The sequence below is a fragment of the Pseudonaja textilis genome, chromosome 2 (genome assembly GCF_049901715.1).
Source record: "Pseudonaja textilis isolate UNSWEBS1 chromosome 2, rPseTex1.2, whole genome shotgun sequence".
NCBI classification, from domain to species: domain Eukaryota; kingdom Metazoa; phylum Chordata; class Lepidosauria; order Squamata; family Elapidae; genus Pseudonaja; species Pseudonaja textilis.
In genome coordinates, this window is record NC_141991.1 from 192,642,006 (window position 1) to 192,663,351 (window position 21,346).

At 38.1% G+C, this 21,346-nt stretch overlaps 1 protein-coding gene across 1 annotated transcript; it reads left to right on the forward strand.

Annotated features, from left to right (window-relative positions):
• Nucleotides 1–90: 90 nt before the first annotated feature.
• C2H9orf85 (chromosome 2 C9orf85 homolog) lies at nucleotides 91–20,656 on the forward strand. Its single transcript, XM_026703798.2, has 4 exons — nucleotides 91–222; nucleotides 11,270–11,376; nucleotides 17,264–17,377; nucleotides 19,567–20,656. Exons 1-4 carry the CDS (start codon nucleotides 121–123, stop codon nucleotides 19,706–19,708), a joined length of 465 nt encoding a protein of 154 aa, XP_026559583.1. The 5' UTR covers nucleotides 91–120; the 3' UTR covers nucleotides 19,709–20,656.
• The last annotated feature ends 690 nt before the right edge of the window (nucleotides 20,657–21,346 follow it).

The following is a 21,346-nucleotide window of genomic DNA, read 5'->3' on the forward strand; positions in this document are numbered from 1 at the left end:
ACTCATTGAAGCCAATCGCAGCCGCTCTGCCGTTCGAGGTAACCTGAGGCGCTGCAACAAACCTCTTGGCCGGATGTGAGGAGCCGGTTTGCTTCCGGGCGAGGGGGAGAAGAATGGAAGATGAGCTCCCAGAGAGGGAACGTGTCCCGGACGCGAGCTCAACGGCACCAGAACGCTCAAGGCTTCCGGAATGACAAGTACGACTCCAGCGCCCAACGAAAGGTATGAGGCCGGGCTTCAGGAGGTTCCCACAACCACCGTCCTTTCGATCTCAGAGCGGCAAGATCTTTTTGTGGGTGGATCGAATCTCTTGGGTCCCGACTCGTCCGCAAACCCCAAGCTCGGGGGTGGGGGCAGCTTGTGGCAACTTTATGACCTGTGGACTTCAACTCCCAGCATTCCTGAGCCGGCAGGACCACAGGGCGTAAAGTTGTCATAGTTACCCACCCCTGCCCAAACTAGTTTAAACCAGGGGTCTCCAACCTTGGCAACTTTAAAGACTTGTGAACTTCAACTCCCAGAATTCCTCAGCCAGCAAAGCTGGCTGAGGAATTCTGGGAGTTGAAGTTCACAAATCTTAAGTTGCCAAGGTGGGAGACTCCTGGTTTAAACAGTAAGGGGTTTCCCCTCTCTAGGAGGGCGGCCTGCAAAAGAACTTGGGAGTATCAGCATTTTTTGAAAATAACTAGGAGGTTTTCGTGCAGTTATTTAAGAGTGTGTGTGTGTCTTCAACAGCTGCTAGAAATCTTGTCGCACCTGGCCATTTTCTGTTTGTTTTAGCGTACACATACCTTCATTAAAATGGTCTGGCTGAGAAAAAAGGGTAAGGCTGAGAAAGCAGCAGTTTTTTTTAATACACTTTAAAAATTTATTACTGTAACCACCACTTTAAGGTAATATGCCAGAGTTAAAGAAAAATGCTGCATTAAATCAAGCTTAGGGTAGAAGTTGGGCATGGTTGGTAGAATGGTGACCCTTAATTTATACTGTGCAGAAAATGGGAGGAAGTTGTTTCGCTTAGAAATCGAGTTATGAGCTTACTTAAGCCGCTAATTGTCCATCCTTTAGAAAGGAACCAAAACATACTAAATTAGTACACATCAATGAAATAACCACTTTTGCAAAATCATAATTGTAAAATTTGTTTAGCAAATCAGATCAACTTACTATAATGATAAAGGGATAAAAACAATGTCAGATTCAGCCTGGATTAGTCAGATTTAAGCAGCATTAAAATCAAAGGCGCACTCATGATTTAACCCCTGGTACATTTGAAAGGACATAGGTTCAGTGGATATAATCTGGGCCTCATCCAATATCAACTCATAATGGCAGAACAGTATAAATACGATAAACATTATCAAATTAAAATTGAATGGCCTGTAGAAGCCTGAAACAATAAGAAAGTTTATATTAGGAAGAATATTGTGTAAAAAAAGTTCAAATCCTAGAGATAAGTGCTTAAAATTTCAGGCATAAAATGTTACTTTTCTAAGTAATGAATAACATTTGTGGGAAAAAACACAAATATGACAATAGAATCTGTACAAATTAAACTAAATAGCTAGAATAGCTAAATTCATTTGCAAGTGTTAGCTACTGTATTTTTAAATTAAATCTCTCAAAGCCAATGACTACTTACTGTATATTTCTTACTAGCATCTAATTCTAGGCAATTTTTAGTTTAATAGGGAAAGATAAATATTTTTACTTTTATGTTTTAGGCCTGAGAAATATAACTTCCCTATCATTCTTGTGAATTAATGCAATTCTTAGACACACACAATTTTAATCAGAAATGAGGAAGTTGGAGTGTCAATCTTTTTTAAAAATCTTACTGGTTTTCAGTAGAAATGGAAAAATAAAAAATGACTATAAAATCCCAGGTAGCAGCATTTGAATGACCTTATTTGGGCAGAGAAATCAGAATTGTTTCTTTCTTGTATAAGAGATGACAGGGAATTTGTGGGCTCTTGGCTAGAATAGGAAGTAGAAGACTATCCTAGAAGAAAATGCAAATTAGTTCTGTTTTATTGCAAGGCAGTTATTTTTGTGTGTGTAGAACTGCCAGGAGTCGGGCTCAGCTCAAGAGCATCATTACCTGTTGCACAAGAAGAGGCTGAAAATGTAACATGAGGTTAGATTAGATAGTAAAGTCACCTTCAAGGTGGTTACAAATAGGTGGCTATTTGTAGTTATATTAACAAGCACCCTGACAATATATACATCGCTGTTAAAGGAAACAAACTGGATCCAGAAGAATTAGAATATAGATGCCACAAAGAATAGAATAGGCTTTATTGGCCAAGTGTGATAGGACACACAAAGAATTTATCTTGGTGCAAATACTCTCAGTATACATAAAAGAAAAGATACATTCGTCAAGAATCATAAGGTACAACACTTAATGATAGTCATAGGGTACAATAAGCAATCAAATCATACTAGGAAACAGTCAATATAAATCTTAAAGATACAAGCGACAGTCATACATTCACAAGTGGGAAGGGATGGGTGATAAGGAGTGATGAGAAGATTAACAGTAATAGTTGTGCAGACTTAGTAACAGTGTTGAGGGAGTTATTTGTTTAGCAGAGTGATGGCTTTTGGGGAAAAACTGCCCTTGTGTCTAGTTGTTCTGGTGTGGAGTGCTCTATAGTGTCGTTTTGAGGGAAGGAGTTGAAACAGTTTATATCCGATATGTGAGGGGTCTGTAAATATTTTCACAACCCTCTTTTTGACTTCTGCAGTATGCAGGTCCTCAATTGAAGGCAGGTTGGTGGTAATTCTTTTCCTGCAGTCCTAATTATCCTCTGAAGTCTGTCTGTGTCTGTGTGTTGCAGAACCAACCTAGATCATTATAGAGGTGCAGATGGTAGCCTCAATAAAGCACATATATATATGCATGTGTATTCCATTTCAGTATATGAACACGTATAATTGCTTTTGTTCCAACTAGAAATAAAGTTCTTTGCTTCCCCATTCTGCTATCCTGAGCAGAGGACTTTTTAAAGCCTAATTGGATTGGTCTATTCTGTATGTAGAAAGAAAATGATTAACTGAGATGAATGAGGGCGTGCATAACTAGGATGTGTACAACTGCCATATCAGGAATCTGTTACACATTCCCTTAAAATATTGTGCAATGTGACTGTTGCTACTAGATGAAAATTGGCTTTATTGTTACAAATTAACTGTCTTTTTCCATCAGGGCAAACACCTGCCTATTACCAAATTCTGCTTTCCATTTCCAATAGATTAAATGCCTATAGAACAGGGGTCTTCAAACTTGACAGCTTTAAGACTTGTGGACTTCAATTCCCAGAATTCCTCCTCCAGTCATGTTAGCTCAGGAATTCTGGGAGTTGAAGTCCACAAGTCTTAAACTTGCCAAGTTTGAAGACGCTTGATATAGGACAGTGATGGCAAATCTTTTTGTTGTGGTGTGCCACACGCACACATGTCTGCTAGCACCCACAATGCAATGCACCCCTGTGCATGCGTGTACAACCCCCCCTGACCTGGACTGCACATACGCATGCCTCCCAGCTGATTTTTGGCCCATTTGAGGCTGTTTTCGCCCTCCCGGGGGCTCCAGGGAAGCCTCTGCAGCCTTTGGAGGCCGAAAAATGGGCCCGTTTCGGCACTTCTGGTTTTGGCACTTCCAGTATTTCCGGAAAGCCCATTTTTTGGCCTCCAAAGGCTGCAGAGGCTTCCCTTGAGCCCCCGGGAGCACAAAAAAGACCTCAAACTGGCCGAAAATCAGCTGGGAGGTGCACGCATGTGCAGTGCAGGTAAGTTTGGCTGGGGCTCATGTGCCTGCACAAATGGCTCTGTGTGTCACCTATGGCAAGTGTGCCATAGGTTCACCATCACGGCTATAGGAAGTCTGAAAACAAGTTATGAGTTCAAGAACCATCTGCTGCTGATCCATAATAACTAGAATATACCACATGCTTTTGATTTTGGAAGCAGTAAAGGTTATTTCTGTAAACTTTGATGAGTTAGTCTAATCATTTTAAAGCTGCTGTATTTCCTGATAGGCAGTTTCAATTGTGTGATGTCAGAATTATATGTTTATTTATCCTGCATCTGACATCATTTAGCTTCCTTGGATGATTCTAAAGTCATCTATTTATACTACAATAGCAAATATGTTATTGTATTTTCATTTTGTATAATTTATAAAGCTGTATTACATTCTGAAAATGATAGAAGAATATAGGTGTTATGTTATTGATGCCCACTTGCATGTAATTTGCTGATCTTGAAAGTTAAAGTCCATTAAAAGATCTTCTGCCCCTTTTTCCAAAAATGCTTTATTTGAGCAATAATATAGTAGCCAATAACATTGTGTTTTTTTCTGTTTATTATTCAATCATTGTCCACTACTGCATACAAATGGCATGATCGCTGCACTTTAGAGAAACAAATATTTTTGCACTGGAAACAATAGTCCAGTTTGCTCATTCTACTAAACAGTACTAATACTGGAAGAGCCAGTTTTAGCTTTGTGTTTGACAAGTAACAAAGGTGGAGCGTCATAACCTATGGCAAATAAAATAGGTAGTTTAATTAAAGAACAAATGTATACCTAAGCACAATTCAAAGATAGCTGTAGGCTAATGTATAAATAATTCTTCATTCAGCTTTATTGCATTGGATCTTCAGTCCTTAAAAAAACAATTGATTTGTGCACTGGAAGCATTTAAAGGAAATGTTTGTATTGTTTTTACGTTGTTATAATTATAGAAAGGCAGTGAAACCTATCTAGAAATCTCAAAGAAAATGTAGTCACTGATACGGAACAAACATTTTAAAAGATAAAGAGGAGAGTCATTGTGAAATATACTTTATATGCCACAGTTGGCCTATTTAAATTTCATTTTCCTCCTATGAGTCAGTGATATGGAACAACCATGCCCTGCTATAATGCTTACTTTTAAATTTTCTATTCTTTCGTCTTCCTAATGATAGAATTCACACATTTTTCCTCATGTATTTGCAGTGGGTTTTTTTCTGTGGCAAATAGTTGTAAATAACAGTTCAAGAAAGGCATGGCTTACCAAGAATTATGGCTATCTTGTAAAAATTCCTGACCATCTGTTGTTCAAAACTGGTGTGTACTAAATGTTACAGTGTTAGAAACACAAACTGATGTGTGATTATTTAAGTTCTTAATTATTCTGTTTCTCCACATGTTTGCATATTTTAGTGATTAAACCATTTCAACTCAGCCCAAATTTGTGTCACTTTTACTCTTAAGGGCTACTGTACAGGGAACAGAGAAGGAGAATAGTAAGATATTGATCTGATACTATGGATGCATTTGTGTAGAAAAAATGTTCATGCCTGCTTAGTGTTACCAGTCCAAACTAGATCAGACCCAACTGGTAATAATACAAATAAGTATTTAGACTATAGTATACATAATCTGGAATACTATCTTGAATTCCTGTCTCATGTATCTTAAACTGGAGTTTGGGTGAAACCCGATATCATATTAGTTGATTTCCTTTCCCAGAGGGTCTTTATGTCCCTTATTTCTGCATCCCTTTAGGTCTGCTTTGAAACATGGTAACACTCCAGAATATATTTTGTGAATGAGTGGGAAACTACTTGGAGAAAGAAATGCTTGCTTCTTCAAATTCCATTGGAGAAATTACTTTCATAAATAGAAACATGACTTGGATATTATCCTTTCTGTCCTACTAAGGAACTGGAGTATGACTTCTGTTGGATTCTCATGTGATAGTCATATGTTTTGAAAATAGCCTTATGCAGACTTCCGGTTTGGGCTTCTTCGGTGACAGACTGAAATCCGTAATCGTGTGCGGTTTCAATCCATGCTTGCTGCTGGAGCACCCTGATCCTTTGGATTCAGGGCTGAAGCCACCCCATAGATGTAGCGAAGAGTGGGGAGACTGCCAGCTGAGTCGAGGGGAGCCACATCTCTCCTCCTCGGCTGACCATTACTCCCTTTCCCGAAGGCGGTTGCAGCGGTGGTCAGAAATGGCCACCTCACAAAGAGGAACCGGACTGGACAAGTTTGAGCAGGAGGGAAGACAAAAGGGAGAGCTTGACAGACCGGGCTAAGCAGAGATAACATCTATGCAAGGTACCCTGAACTAAAATTATTAAGAGTGCTATTCCTAAAAGAAGATTTGTAAAGCGGCGGAGAAGAGAGGGAAAAGGAAAAAAAGATTTTTTTTTCTTTCTCACATGGACACTTGCAATTGGCTTTGAATATTAAAAAGAAGAGATTTAAGTAATAAATTTGTGTTAATTTACTTTGACGCTAACAGGCAATTTTAAACTGAAATTAAAGTCTCAAAGGGAAAATAAAGACTTTCTGGGTATTCTAAAGCCTTCAAAAGGAGGAAAGTGGAGGAAAAAAGAAAGGGTGGACTTGGAAACAACATAGAGTGCCACCTGGAAATAAAAAGAATTTACTGTGAAATTTTAACAAGACTTCCAAAGGATATATTGTAACTGAACGTTTGTTACAAGATAATGGAGCCCCTGGAAAGGGGAAAAAAAAAGCAAGAAGAAATAGTTTTGGATTATTTGGTGAATTTTGGAACTTTGGGTGTTGGATTTTTAGTGGTTTGAATTAAAATCAATCGGGTGGTTGTTTAAAAGTGCTTAAAATGGCAGTACTCCTTGAGAAATTAAAAATGGAACTTTAAAAAATGAAAGATGAGTTGCAAGAGGGAGGAGGATTCTTTGGCTTCGCACTTCAATTCTTAGAAATGGAGATTTTGAACTATGAAAAACAAAAAGGGCTGGACAAAGAAGAAGCCATCTTTAATGATCAAACAATTCATTGTGGGGTAAAATGGAAAAGAGGGGAAGGGAGTTAAAAATTCAAGATCAGAGGAAACAACTAAAAAAAAGAATAGTCTGAAAAGTAAATACAACATTAGGAAGAAGCAGAAGAGAGGATTACAGAGGGGAGAATCAGAGAGAGAGGGGGACAAAAAGGGTGGTGAGAAAAAGAGGGGAAAGATAAAAAGGAAGAAGATATAAGGGACAGAAACAGGAAATAAAGAAATGGGAAGCGTACAAGGATTAAAGGTATTAGCCTATTTAAAAGACATAAAGATAATGGTTAAAATATAAATTAAAAGAGAGGATTCTACAAGGGTACAAGAGATAGTGTTATATTGGAAGTAGTAATGAGCTAGAAAATATGAAACATAGGTGATTAAAGTGAAAGACAAAACTGGTATTGTTATGTAATGGAATGCTTGCTAATAATTAAATGAAATAAAGAGAGAAAGGGAATAAAAGTAAAAGAAGAGGGAATAAGAGGAATGAATGAAAATACTTTAATTGTTTTGAATGATTTATAAAATACAATTGAAAAGAAATGTAAAAGATTTATAATGGAATCAATATCAGTTGTCAGGATGAATTTGAATAGAATAACCATTTTATTCATTATTGTTATATAATTTTTCTTTTTTTAGAATTTAGTGTGTATTTTTAAGGGAAAGTACCAAGCAGAATTCAGTTGATAAAAGTTATATGATATAAAATAGATATTAGAAAATGAATGTTATAATTGTATAAGGTATAAATTAAATGTTTAATGAGATTTGAAAGGATAACAATTATAAGATATAAAGGTGACACACTCTACTTGGTAATGATAGGGGAAACCTTCTTTTCAATGCCTGGAAGGGGAGGGAATTGGTTTTTTTTTTCTTTTCCCTTTTGGGATGATGATGGAAAAAGAATGTATGAAATTGTAAACAGGACAGACAACAGTACAAATATAATCTAATTATCTAATCATAAATAAGGTTGCGGAAAGTAAGGGAAGGGAAAAATTATTGAGAAATTGATAAAATAGTGACAAGATATGAAATTGAATACAAAGATAAATATGTAACTGAGATTATGTCTCAGAATAAATATTATTGAAGTTTTTTGAAAACCCCTAATCTTTTTCATATGTTCAACGTAAATTTTGTATTGCTCCATCCTTTACCTTTTCTGGGTTTTTTCCTGGTTCCACATTTAGGGACTACTTATTCAATGTCTGCTCAAACTTACGACAGTATTGAATGAGTAGTAGTTATGAGTGGATCTCGTGGTTAGGGCCATCTAGCATTTTTGAATGTTTTGCTGTTTTTGATTCATAAATCATCCTTAATTTTCTAGGGCACCCCTTAATGTAGGCTGTTTAAAAGTTTGACAGATATCAGGCAGGTTCTATTGATAACTTTATTATCTATATAATAAGTTAATTATAATTTGATTATTATAGTATAATAATATAATATTAAAAAGTTTATTATTAGTTTATTAACATTAAATTTTTACTGGCTTGCCCTCCCCCCACAAAAAAGGATTAAACACTGAATATTTATGATGTATTTGAAATAACATGGGAAGCTGTCAATGTTTAATTTATTTCAGTCTTGTCAATTCTGAGAGACCAAGGCTTAGATGTAAATAGAATTCAGGAACTTAGGGTTTCCTTCCTCTCTCCTTCCCTCCCACCCTCCCAACTGCCTGGACAAACCGGCCCTGCAGTTTTCTTAGAAAGATTTCACAAGTGGCTTACCATTGCTTTCTTCCTAGGAACTGGCTTAAGATCACCTTACTGGTTTTGTGCCTAAGATAGAACTAGAATTCACTGTCTCCTGGTTTCTTAACCACTACACCAGACTGGATCTTTGGGCTTTTCTGTGATCATGCTGTTTTCTAAATAAACCTCATCTTTAGTTTTCTTTTTACGTAAGCATCAGAGCAGATGTTATATTCCTAACCATAGTGTTAAACAATTATTTCTGCCACATAAAGCTATCTATTACCCAGCAATAAGCTATTGGGCTCAGAGTAGACAAAGGTTTAAAGATTATGAAAAAAGAGATAGGTTTTTTGTTTCAGTTCACAAGAAGTGCTTATCTGTCTGCAAGGTGGACAGCTTGATACGATAGGCTGGGCAGTTGTAAGGAGAGCAGACAATTGAGATACTGAACAACAGGATGATGCCCTCTTCAGTTCTGCAGTTTAATTTGCCCCTTTTCTCTTAAGAACATTGTGATTGTGTCTGCTTCCCAGACCTATATATGTGAAATGGCAGATATGTAAATGTAACAAATACATAAAATAAGTATATCCCTGAATCCAAGTTAATATGCTTTGCATTTGTTCTGTGCTTTTTGTATCAACCAAGAACTGGAAAGTATTTCTTCTGTGCTTTTTCTCTTTGGCTCTCAAAACAAGGAGTGAAGTAGAGTAAATCCTACATCAGGCTTGAGTAAATGTCTGTCAACAAATTAGCAATAGGATTATCAAAGTGCATTCAGCACTTTATATAATTTAATGGTTAATGTATAGAAATTTTTGTCACTTCTGCCACTGCCTTCACGTTTTTCTTAAGTTAAAGCAGGAAAGATATACACACATTTCTCTTCAGGTAATCTGTTGGGAGCTATGTGGAGGGTATTACATTTTCTACACTTCTTTCTTTTCATTGCCTTCTTCATGCTTAAATGGAAGAGAGTTGGCTGATGTCTTACAGAAAGCTTTTGAGATTAGGCCAAGGACTGCATTAAATTAAGAGGAATGTACTAGATGGCTCAACAGCTAATGATTGCCCTTTCCTGATGCAGATCCACAGTGATGATCTGATATCTTCCTGCAAAACAATAAGGGAAACTTATTTGGAGCCAAGAGAGAAGGGTGAGTGCTCTGAGGTGGCTTCTTCAGCCATACTGACTAGCCTGCTGGGAATTACAGTTCCAAGAATCTGAAGGGCACCAGATTAGGTAGTTTGTGTGATGCACAATGATTATTAGGTGGGTTGGATTTATTGGTACTAATGACCCTAATGTTCTTTAGTATCAGAAAAAGGGCCGCTCTCTATTGGATAATATGATTTTATAATTTGCATACAGCATTAGACTTAGGTATGCTTGATTGCCCACAAAAAGAGAACATTTTTAAATACAAACAACCCCACCCTTTAATTTACTATTGAAGAAAATGTGTATATCTGTGTCTGAAATACGATGAGCTTCAATCCTCAGAAGATTCTTAATTGCTATAAGTTTCAATAATTCAGAAGTAGTATTGATTGTAGAGATGACACTTGGACTCCAAGATGGGCAAAGCTCTGCTTTTCTTTGGAGACAAAATGCTGTCGGTCTAACATCCTATCTAAATCAGCAGGTTAATTTCAAAATATTATTTTTGTATTACACATTCTTGATCACCAGAATTACCGACGTTGTCTTCAGGAGCCAGGACTGGAAAATTGAAAGAAAATAAAAAAAAATTTGAACTATGGTGTAAGTGGAAAAATGAAAGAGAAATCTTAATGAAAGGTGTAATGCTCTGAAAAGAATGTTTTTGATACAGATTCACAAGTTTGATTAGATAGTACTATTAAAAAATCATTTTTAGGACAATAGGAAGAGTGTTGTTCCGAGTGGCTTGTTCCACTTGGGATGGTTTAGGTCATCAAGGGCAGCTTGATTTATGATTTCTTGAAATAGTGTTGTAGTAAACATACTGCTATTGAATAAATACATGGTAGTTACTAACAAATTCAGCATCTATAATTTAAAAATTACCTGTTAATCTTGACTGAAGATAATTTTGAAAGCTTACACTTTTATATGAAGCTCTTGATTTTAATGTTAGAATACTGCCAGGTTCTGAATTACACAATGCTTAAATCTGACTAAAACTCAGAAATCTGACTCAGAAATTCTGACTCAGGAGTACCAAGTCCTTTGGCTATAATCCACAGAATTACTTGAGATATATCTAGCAATTATATCTAGGCTTACTTTTGGAAGAAACCATTTAAAGGCCTGAGGAGGAGGGAGTGGAGAGGAGAAACTTCAGTTTCAGAGTAACTTTATTTTATTAACAGTCTCATAAAACTGAATTTGTTTCTTATGACCTTGTCTAAAGATGATAAAGACAAATAATAAATTAATTCTCGCCCTAAAATCTTACTAGGTAGCTTTCTCAAAACAATCCAGAAAATCAAACTGTGAATTTAAACATGATTCCTTGTGCCTGTCCTTTCCATGAGTTAATGCCTAACAAGAAGGCTTCATGGGAATGGCAGGCTACTGGTATTCTGTAACAAAAATTGTGTGGTAGAAAATACATGTCTTGTCTAGTAGTAGAAAACTTTTACTAAGTATTAAAAAAAACCAGTCAAACTAAAATGGAATTGTTATTGATTTGAAGGATGAGTGCATATCAATAAATCTGATTTTTCAACTTTTTCTCATAGAAAATCAATGCAAAACACCATGAAGGGCTCTGTCAACATTGTAAGGAGGTCCTGGAATGGCGGGTAAAATTCAACAAGTATAAGCCATTAACACAGGCTAAAAAATGGTGAGTAAATTTGTTATTGTCATATACTAGAAGCTGGCCAGTCCAGCAGATATGGAAACTTTTAATCGATTGTGGCCAAAGAGAGGGTAGATCAGACTGTATAGAAAAAACCCCTCATCCTTTAAAGGGAGCAAAAATACCTTAAGAGTCAACTATACTAGAAATATGCATTATGTACTTCTGAAGCTTCATTAGTAAATAATAAGGTACACTAAGGAAAGATTAGCATAAAACACTCCTTGCATACTAAAAACTGAAATTAAGCCAGAGTTATACAAGACTTCCTTAACCTAAAGTAGGTAAATAGTTAAAGTATGAAAATGCAGCTTCAACTTCCTCAAACCTACAGTTGATCAACAAGTAACAGTGGTTCTTCCATTTTTTACTGGCAATTGAGAAGCAGCCTCAGGAGACTATGATTTTAACCACAAAAAGAATGGGAGGTGATCAGTCCTTTCCATGATAACGAAGCAATTTTGCGCAGCTTTAAGGGTAGTTTTTCTGTGACCCTTGCCTGTTCTAAGATTTTTGGAGGTGTTTTTTTTTTTATTAAGAAAACACCTAGGTTTTGTAACATGCATTTCTGTCCAAGTGCATCACTCGGTGATTCATGCAAAGGAATTGTAAATAACCTTTGAGCTTAACTCTGTTTAAAATGTATCTTATCAGTATTATTCAAGTCTCTATTTTCCAGTGAAAAGCAAGTGTTCAAAACAAGTATTGTGTCTTAATTCAATCCTGTACACAGAACAAAGAAGAACATAAGTTTAAGAAGTGTCTGCACGTCATTAGGGATATTTTTTTTTCATGCTACTAACAAAGTAGTGTGAAAATTACTCAGAGTTGCATTAATGATTCTTGGCAAGCTAAAAAAGAAATCTGACAAGACAGGGACTACCTGTATTTGCTATACATGTTCCTCCTGCTTGGCAAGGCCTTTAAACAAATTGGCCTCAAATTCAGTCAAGGCATAGAATCACTTATGAATAGGATTATCTGCTGGGCAGAAAAAAAAAGCTCTATGATCATCTCTGGCAGTTTATGACTATGCCTGATATAGTTGTTGCTAAAAAAAACAGAGACTGGTTGGCAATGGTTACTAACTATTTAAATCTGTCTGTTTACAGTTTTAATTTCATAGATACTTGAAAAATTAAGTATTTTCCATCAAATGGTAAATATGGCCATAGAAATGGACAAAAGGTTTAATGAAAGATGCACTAGAATATAAAACAAATATGCCCTGGTACTGTGAAGTCCACATCCATAATCTAATCCACATTTGGAAGTAATTTCCAAATTCTTTGTTTTTTGAGTTGGATTTATTCCATAAAAGATTACTTTAGTGTATGTGGAAATTTATTTAATAAAAAGATCAAACTAAATGTTTGTTACATGTGCGTAGATACAAGTTCATTTGAAGGCCTAACCGTTAATTTTGTGCATCTCTGTGTTTTAAAATCAAATCATTGGTGATTTTTAAAATACTTAGAACTAAAAAAGATTAATTGTAGATAGATATTTTTATGCACACATTGAATATGTGGTAAAAGACTATTACTGGCTACTTTAAACATCATCTATATGATAAAGTATGATTAGGTGCTACTAGTTTCTCCATTGAGCTGCTCTGAGCATCTAGAGAGTAGGAGGTGCTTAGATAGGCTGGGCTTAACTGTTAGGACGCTATTGCTCCTCCCTGGCTGTTCCCTAGCGCAGGGGTCTCCAACCTTGGCAACTTTAAGACTTGTGGACTCTTTGAAGCTTTGCTGGCTGAGGAACTCTGGGAGTTGAAGTCCACAAGTCTTAAAGTTGCCAAGGTTGGAGACCCCTGCCCTAGCGTCCCCCAGTTTTAGCTCAGCCTTTGATGTGATAAGCAGCTTATCCTTGGCCGGAGCAGGATTTAAAGGTTTGAATTAGTTTGATCAGAACAGATTTCCAAATTTAGGTTTCTATTTACTAAGTTCTGACTGCAATTGGCAAGAAAGCAGTTGGAATGACAGAAAGCAGATTGCCTTGGCGATCTGGCCGCTTTAGCAGCCTCAGGGGTTTTGGGATTTGCCCTGGTCACGGCAGTTGCTTCTCTGGGAGAGAACGCTGTTTTACATTTCTTTGCCAAACAACTTTGTCTTGCCATTGTGATTCGATCTGCAAGCCGCTTTTAAGGAAGCGTGCTTATTTGTCTTTAATTCATTTTGCCGGTGGTTATTTCCTCCCCTCGGAGAACTCAGGGGGTGGGGGTGTCGGAGCCTCTCTTATCCCCTCCTCACTGCTCAGTCACACAGTAGCTTTTTTATCAGATGGGTTGAGTGGCAGAGGCTGCTGCTGTGTTCGCGCCTAAAAAAAAGAAAAGGCCAGCGCCATTTTCCTTAGGGGCCTATAGACAATTTTGGTGCGCTTTTTAATGGACAATGCCATTTTTCCATGTTGCATTGTAGGACCGTTCACTGGTTCACCAGTACCCTGTGAGAGGCTTTACTCACCTCTAAGCACACTGTACAGTTACAGAGGGAAATAAGGACATTTAACTCCCTTCACTCCGGTTTCGGGGAGATAAAAAGCTTTGTTGTTGTTGGCTGCCCTCACAGGAGAAATATATATATATATACACACAAGACAGCAGCACAGCCAGCACCAGGCCACAAGTTAGCCTGCTCAGGAAGCTGTGGAGGGCCTATTGTTTCTCAGTTGCCCTTACATAGAGCGTTCTCAAAAAATTGGATTAAATGTAAATTGGTTTGTCATTCATCCAGAATATTGAGTCAATTCAACAGGAGGAATTATAAACCTCTCAAATTTTATAAACAAATTTAATTCAAATCAATTAAAACAAAAAGAGAGAGAGAGAGTATTCATAGGGTTCCTGGTGGTGCAGGATCCTGGACGTGCCAACTGTATACACACACACACACACACACACACACACACACACACACGTATGTATGTATGGTATTCAGCTTTGTTCAGGTATTTTCCCACGTCATTATAGTTGTGCTTTTAAAGTTGTAGCAACGTTTTGGCAGAATCTCATCTGCCGTCATCAGGCTTCTGTATTGTGTTGGTCTGTGAGTCAGACTTTCACAGCCATTTCTGTTTTAAATTTGGTGCTAGCCTACTGCTGTGCCAGAATGGTTTTTTCTTCATCCCGATTGGTTGGGAAGCGGGATCCCTGTCTGTTCGATCCTTTGCGCATATGGGACATCATCAAACTCAGGTATTCCCCAATATCCCTGACGTACCAGCCCAGGGTCTTCGGAAGGAGGTGGAATTAGATGACCAGGATGTTCCCATGGAGGTGGGGTCGATCCATCAGATGGACTTGGGGTTGTCAGAGGCTGACCCACTAGAACGAGGAATGTCGGATGACGAAGGCCTCATTCCGGACCAACCCACCTTTTCTGGCCTTTTTCGTCTGCACTTCTTTAAATCTTTACTGTTCAAAGCAAAGAACACTGCTAAACTAGGCACATCAAGCCCTCATCCATTGTCAACAGGGTCTCAGGACGAATCCGAGGATCTAATATTCTCACAACCGGCTAATGAGGCAGAAACTATTCCTGTCCCTCGTATGTTTGCTGAATTAGTACAAAATCAATGGGCATCAGCAGCATTCTACCCAGCCCCAACAGGGTACAATAAACGATATTATAATTTGGCACCAGAGTTTTCAAATTTTCTCAAAACGCCGGAGGTGGATGAGCCCATTGTGGCACGGGCCTCTTCTTCAACCTTTCCCAACAAGGCCAAGGAAGCCCTGAGGCCGGAGGAAAAGAGAGCAGAGTTGGCACTCCGTAGGGCGCATGTTTCTGACACCTGGGCCATTAGGGCAGCTACAGCTGCGTCCTTTTTTACACGGTCCTCCCTACGATGGCTCTTCCACTTGAGGGATATATTGCCGGCGTCAAATGTCAGAGCCCACCAGGACATTGCTAAGATTATTGCAGCAGCAGAATTCTCCACTGACGCCACATTTAATGCAGTCAAATTCTCGTCTAGAGCCATAGCATCTCACGTATCAGCACGGAGACTGCTATGGCTCAGACATTGGCAGGCGGATACCAAGCACGGTGGCATTTCAAAAATATGAGGCTCTATTCCTATCCTTCAACCCATCCACTTTAGGACACAGGGTGTCGTCAACGACCATTGGTAGATGGTTGAGAGCCACCATAGCTAAAAGTTACGAATGCCAGTCCATCTCAGTTCCTAAGGGCATTACAGCCCACTCGATAAGGAGTGCGGCAACATCAGCAGCATGGGCCACTCGGGCTTCCATAGACAAAATTTGCAGAGCGGTGACTTGGGCTTCACCATCGCCCTTTGTCAGAAATTATAAAATTGGTGTCTATACCTCAGCGGATGCTTCATTTGGCAGAAGAGTCCTGCAGAGGGTCCACAGAGTTTAGGAGTGGATTTTAATCCAAACGGAGTCCCTCCGTAAGGACAGGCCAAGCTTTGGTATGTCCCACTTCTGGATGCTCTGAACAGCTCATGGGAGAAAGGGTGTTGGTACTTACCTGATACGCCCGTTCTCTGTGAGCTGTGAAGAGCATCCAGCCCCGCCCATTTCTTTCTGTCTGGTGGGGTTCCGTTCCAGTCAGGGATCTAGATTAGATGATGAGTCCCAGACTTTGGCACTCAGTCTTCGCAAAACTGGGGGATGCTGAGGAGGTGTCCCGTGGAGGAAGAGGAGCGTCCCAGAGTTTTAAGCCCAGCCTTTCCAGAAGAGACTGAAGCACCTCCCGCTTCTGGATGCTCTTCACAGCTCACAGACAATGGGCGTATCAGGTAAGTACCAACGCCGTTTTTCATTATTCCCTGGGCCTGGTTCCACGCTAGGTTGCTCCAAAAGTGTACGAGACTCAATTATTACCTGTGCCTAGAGGCATCACAGCACATTCGACAAGAAGCGCGGCAACCTCAGCGGCCTGGGCCACTCAAGCCCCTATAGCAGAACTATGTAGAGCAGCGATATGGGTTTCTCCATCGCCCTTTATTAGACATTACAAAATTGATGTCTTTGCATCCGCTGAAGCCTCCTTTGGCAGGAGGATGTTACAACGAGTCCACTCGGACAGTGGGGGAGCTCCAGCCCAGACGGAGACCCTCCCGTAGGACAAGGCAAGCTTTGGTATGTCCCACTCTCTGGATGCTCGGAGCAACTAAATGGAGAAAGGACGTTGGTACTTACCTGATATGCCTATTCTCTGTGACCTTCAACGAGCATCCAGCCCCATCCAGTATCTGTCTGGTGGGATCCTGTTCCTGCCAACGACTAAACTGACAGAATACAGAAACCAATGAATGACTAAATCACAGAAGAGGGTGGGGATCGCATCACCTCGTGTTCGCCAAAACTGGGGGATGCTAGGGAGGAGCCAGGGAGGAGCAACAGCATCCTAACAGTTAAGCCCAGCCTATCCAAGCAGAGACTAAGCACCTCCCACTCTGGATACTCATCACAGCTCATAGAGAACAGGCGTATCAGGTAAGTACCAATGCCCTTTTTGCCAACTGCATAAACAAAAATAAATTGCCATACTATCTCAAAGATACATTTGTTTTATTGTCACTTTAAAAATTAACTTGATATCTACCCAAAAAACATATTTTAAGAACAATTAACAGTTTGTTCAAGAACATTGTGGAACTGAGAATTGATAAGGAATTAGGCATTACAAACTTCATTTTCTTCCCAAGAAAACCTATCCTTCCATTACCTGCATTTCAAAATTTCTAAGTTTTACAAATAATATCTTTTTTTTAAAGTATATGATACTTGGAGAAATTGTATTTAAGATTTCACAGGTTTCTAATTTATAATGCTTTGTGTCAAAGAGCCATATGAAATATTTTAATTCAGCTTTAATTCTTTTTCTCTTAATAGCATAAAATGTCTGCAAAAGACAGTAAAGGATTCTTACCATATTATCTGCAGATCATGTGCCTGCGCCCTGGAGCTGTGTGCTAAGTGTGGAAAGAGGGAAGACATCGTGATTCCGTAAGATTTCCTGTAACTCCATAAAATTATTTAATGATTACCTTACAATATCCAATAATTCTGTCTGTCCTATGAGGTCATTAAGAGATGGCCCGCTTAAGATCTTGGCACCAGACAAGGTGGGAGGAGACATTGGATTATAGAAGCCAGGGCATTTCATCTGTGGGAGCTAATAGGTAGTCACAAGTCATCATACAAGGTTCTTGCTTAATGGCCCATGATTATCACTTAATTATGGAAACAGGGACTGCTGAGATTACTGCTGCTAAGCATTCTGATCACATGAACAAATAATTCCCTCAACAACTATTTACAAAGTCTGCACTACTATTACTATTAACCTTCTCATCACTCCTTATCACCCATACCCTCTTACTTGTGACTGTATGACTGTAACTTTGTCGCTTGTATCCTTACAATCTATATAGACTGTTTCCTAGTATGATTTGATTGCTTATACTCTGACTCTTATTTTGTGTTGTACCTTATGATTCTTGACTCTTGATGAATGTATCTTTTCTTTTATGTACACTGAGCATTTGCACCAAGACAAATTCCTTGTGTGTCCGATCATACTTGGCCAATAAAGAATTCTATTCTATTTTATGCTATCACCATATCACTTAGTAACAGAAATTTCGATCTGAATTATTACAGTTAAGCAAGGGCTTGCTGTTCTGTGTTGTACATTGCCAGAGTCATGTGATGTGGATTGCACACCTTTTGTGTTCAAGCTGAGGAGAGAAACCCCTTATAAATTGGGCATGTACTCCCATACCTGGGATGTTTCCTTCTTCTTGGAGTAGAAGTAGAAGTAGAAGTAAGTGTAAATGGAATGGAAGTTGAGTGTATGACATTGTTTTGATTTGAAGTTTGTAATTATGGTTTTGATAAAATATATTTTACACATACATTCTATATATTCATACCAATGTTAAAAATTAGGTCGACCAGTCTTACATCTGATACTGAAAACATGATGGCTTTAGAAACAAGATGGCAAAATATTCCTTGGATGTTCCTGTTTTAAGCAAATATAATCATGAATGGCTGTACATGAACATATGGGAGTAGGCTTAACATAGAATGCCATGAAACTTTTACTTCCACTTTGTGATATTCAGCATATTTTGTTATATCTCTAAGATAATGTTCATAATTGTATATGATCTAGCTGTGAATATAAAGAGATTCCATAAAACTCAAAGCTAAGAATGGTAGTTGACACCAGAAAAGGCAAAATCAATATTCAACAGAATTCCAAGAGGCTAGGATATTGTATTGAAATTAATAAGATAGGTATGTAAATTAAAAGGTGTTCAGGTTAGGAAAAATAGACATAAATATCAGATTAGGATATCTGCTTTGGAAATGGTATTGTAGAAAAGGATCAGGGTATCTTAACCATAAACTCATTGTGAAAGAACAGCTACTAAAAAAAAGAAAAAAGGGAAACTAAAGGAAGTTTGATGGGTTACCAAAAGTAACCATTCCATTCCATTCAACATGGTCAAATTTGTAATACTACATCCAGTTCTAGATGACTTAACTTAAGAACAAATTTAATGAACTGGTTCAAGAGAAGAACAAATAGAAAGGTCAATAGCTGAGTACAAAGTGGTTTTTTTTTTCTTTTTATTCCCCCAGCCCTGTGATGTTTTCCTTTTCCTGGGGTTCCTTGTCCAGATCTGTTGTAGCTCCCCTTTAGTGTCTCTGTAATTCTTAAAATCATTCACATTTCCACTTTGGCATGAGTATTGTTAAGTATTGTTTCTGTAAACTGTTAAATAATCAGTGTTTTATCATTTAGAATTTTAAACATTTAAAATAGTATGATGTATTTCTACCAATAGCCTACAGCTAAAATTATGGAAGATTTGCAATGTGAAACACTAAACAGTTTTAGATTTTGGCAGTGTGTCATTATAGAAGCAGATGGTATCTTTTGTGTCATTGGTGAAGTGCTGCATTGTACATGAACATTCTAGTAGAAAGAATGTTATGCTTGTACTGGCATGTCTCCTTAGGCATCCTGAGACATTACTTTGTCTGCTTCACCAAGCTCCAGGTTACACTCTGTCCATTCTTACATTAGATTTGTGCCACATGGAGGAATAGATAAAAGTTCCTTTTCCTTTCCTACCAGTAATAAAACCTAATAAATATTACTATCTTTCTATTTTTCATAGAATTCAGACAAATCTACAGCATACTGAGCAAAAGCCTTTCCAAAACCATCAAAGACAGAATAACAGAAAGGATGTATTTGAGAAAGATGATGAAACAAATTTAAGTGGCTTGGAAGATGAAGATCTGGATTTACTCATGTAACAGATTAAAAACTTAAACTGAAAACTACAGGGATCTAAACGATTTCTTCAAAACAAAGCTTTTAGGCATCGTTTCATTTTTTCCTAAATGATTTGTTGGACATTTTTGCTGTGTGTGGAATTCATGGCATCTGGAAACAGTTTTCACAAATCTTATGATTCCGTTTTCTTCAAGAACCAAATTTGCTTAAAGGTTCAGTTGTTAGGATAACTTTTTTATTTAACAAGTTAATAGCAACAAGCATGGTATCCCATATCTGACTTTAAAGTATTTTATTGTTTGTCTTCTTGCCTCTTCTGCCATTAAATTGTTTCTCCCTCAGCCTTACTTGAACACCACTGATCCTGTAAAGCGTTGTGAGGGCATTTTGTAATACACACACACACACACGCACACACGGAATAAAATATATAATAAACAGAGGCCAATCTTATCTATTCTGTGAAACCTAAAACAAGAACACGAAAGAATCTAGCCGTTTTACTTCAAACCCTTTGCACAGTGCCTAAGTGCCAGGAGCCCTGGTGGTGCCGTGGTTAGAATGCAGTGTTGCAAGCAAACTCGGCCTACAGCTCAGATTTCAATCCTGTTGGGGCTCAAGCTTGACTCAGCCTTTCATACTTTTAGCCTTCCAGGGACTTAAAGTGACACAGATTGTTGGAGACAATATACTGATATTGTAAACCGCCCAGAGTGTGCTGTAAAGTACTATGGAGCGGTATATAAGTCTATTGCTTTTGCTAAGACATAATGGCCATACTGATAAAGATTAAAAAACATTATCAAGACAAGTAACAGATCCTTTCTAAACTGTAATTACTTTTATTTGGAAAATGAATTGTCAGATTGGAGAAGGAAACCAGTTGCTTTACAATAAATATGTTTTGTATCCTTCCTATCCTTGGTTTGGAGAAAATTAAAGAAATAAATTATAGTATTATAAGAGCAGTTTGGATTGTATTTATTGTGGTGACTTTAAAAGCAGCAATGATGATAACTGCTTAACATGTAAATATAATATGTAGGATGACAGTTTTGTACAGGGGTGGGATTCAACTGGTGTAATAACCAGTTTGGTGAGCGCGTGCATGCACAGCATTTAAAAATCATCTTCTCCTGCAAGCCTCTCAACTTCTCCTGCCGCACAAAATCATCTTCTCCCGCCGCACAAAGCAGCTGTGGTTGAAAAAGCAGGAAGTAAAGGACAGCCTAGAGCCCAGGCTGGCGGGTGGGCCAAACAGAAGAACAGAAGGTTGTCAGAGCGAACTGGTTCCCTCTCAGCTGATGTTCGGAGTTACCGGTTTGGGAGAACCGGGCCGAACCAGTAGAATCCCACCTCTGGTTTTGCGCCTTGCTTGCCTATCACCACAGCAGACAACTGGACTTATATTTTGATATTACTTATTTATATGCTAGTTCTAGCTTAATAAATAGACATGCCCTTGATGATGATCAGGGTGATTTCCTGAAACAAAACATTCTTATAGGTATAGGTATGTTCATGTAGGAGCTAATGTCTTTTTTTCTCCTGAGTCATTTTTGAGACATTTATAGCCCTACTATTAAAAATGCAGCAACAAAATCAATTGCATTTTGCTGCTGTACTATCTCAATTTATTAAGTATTTATATAATTTCT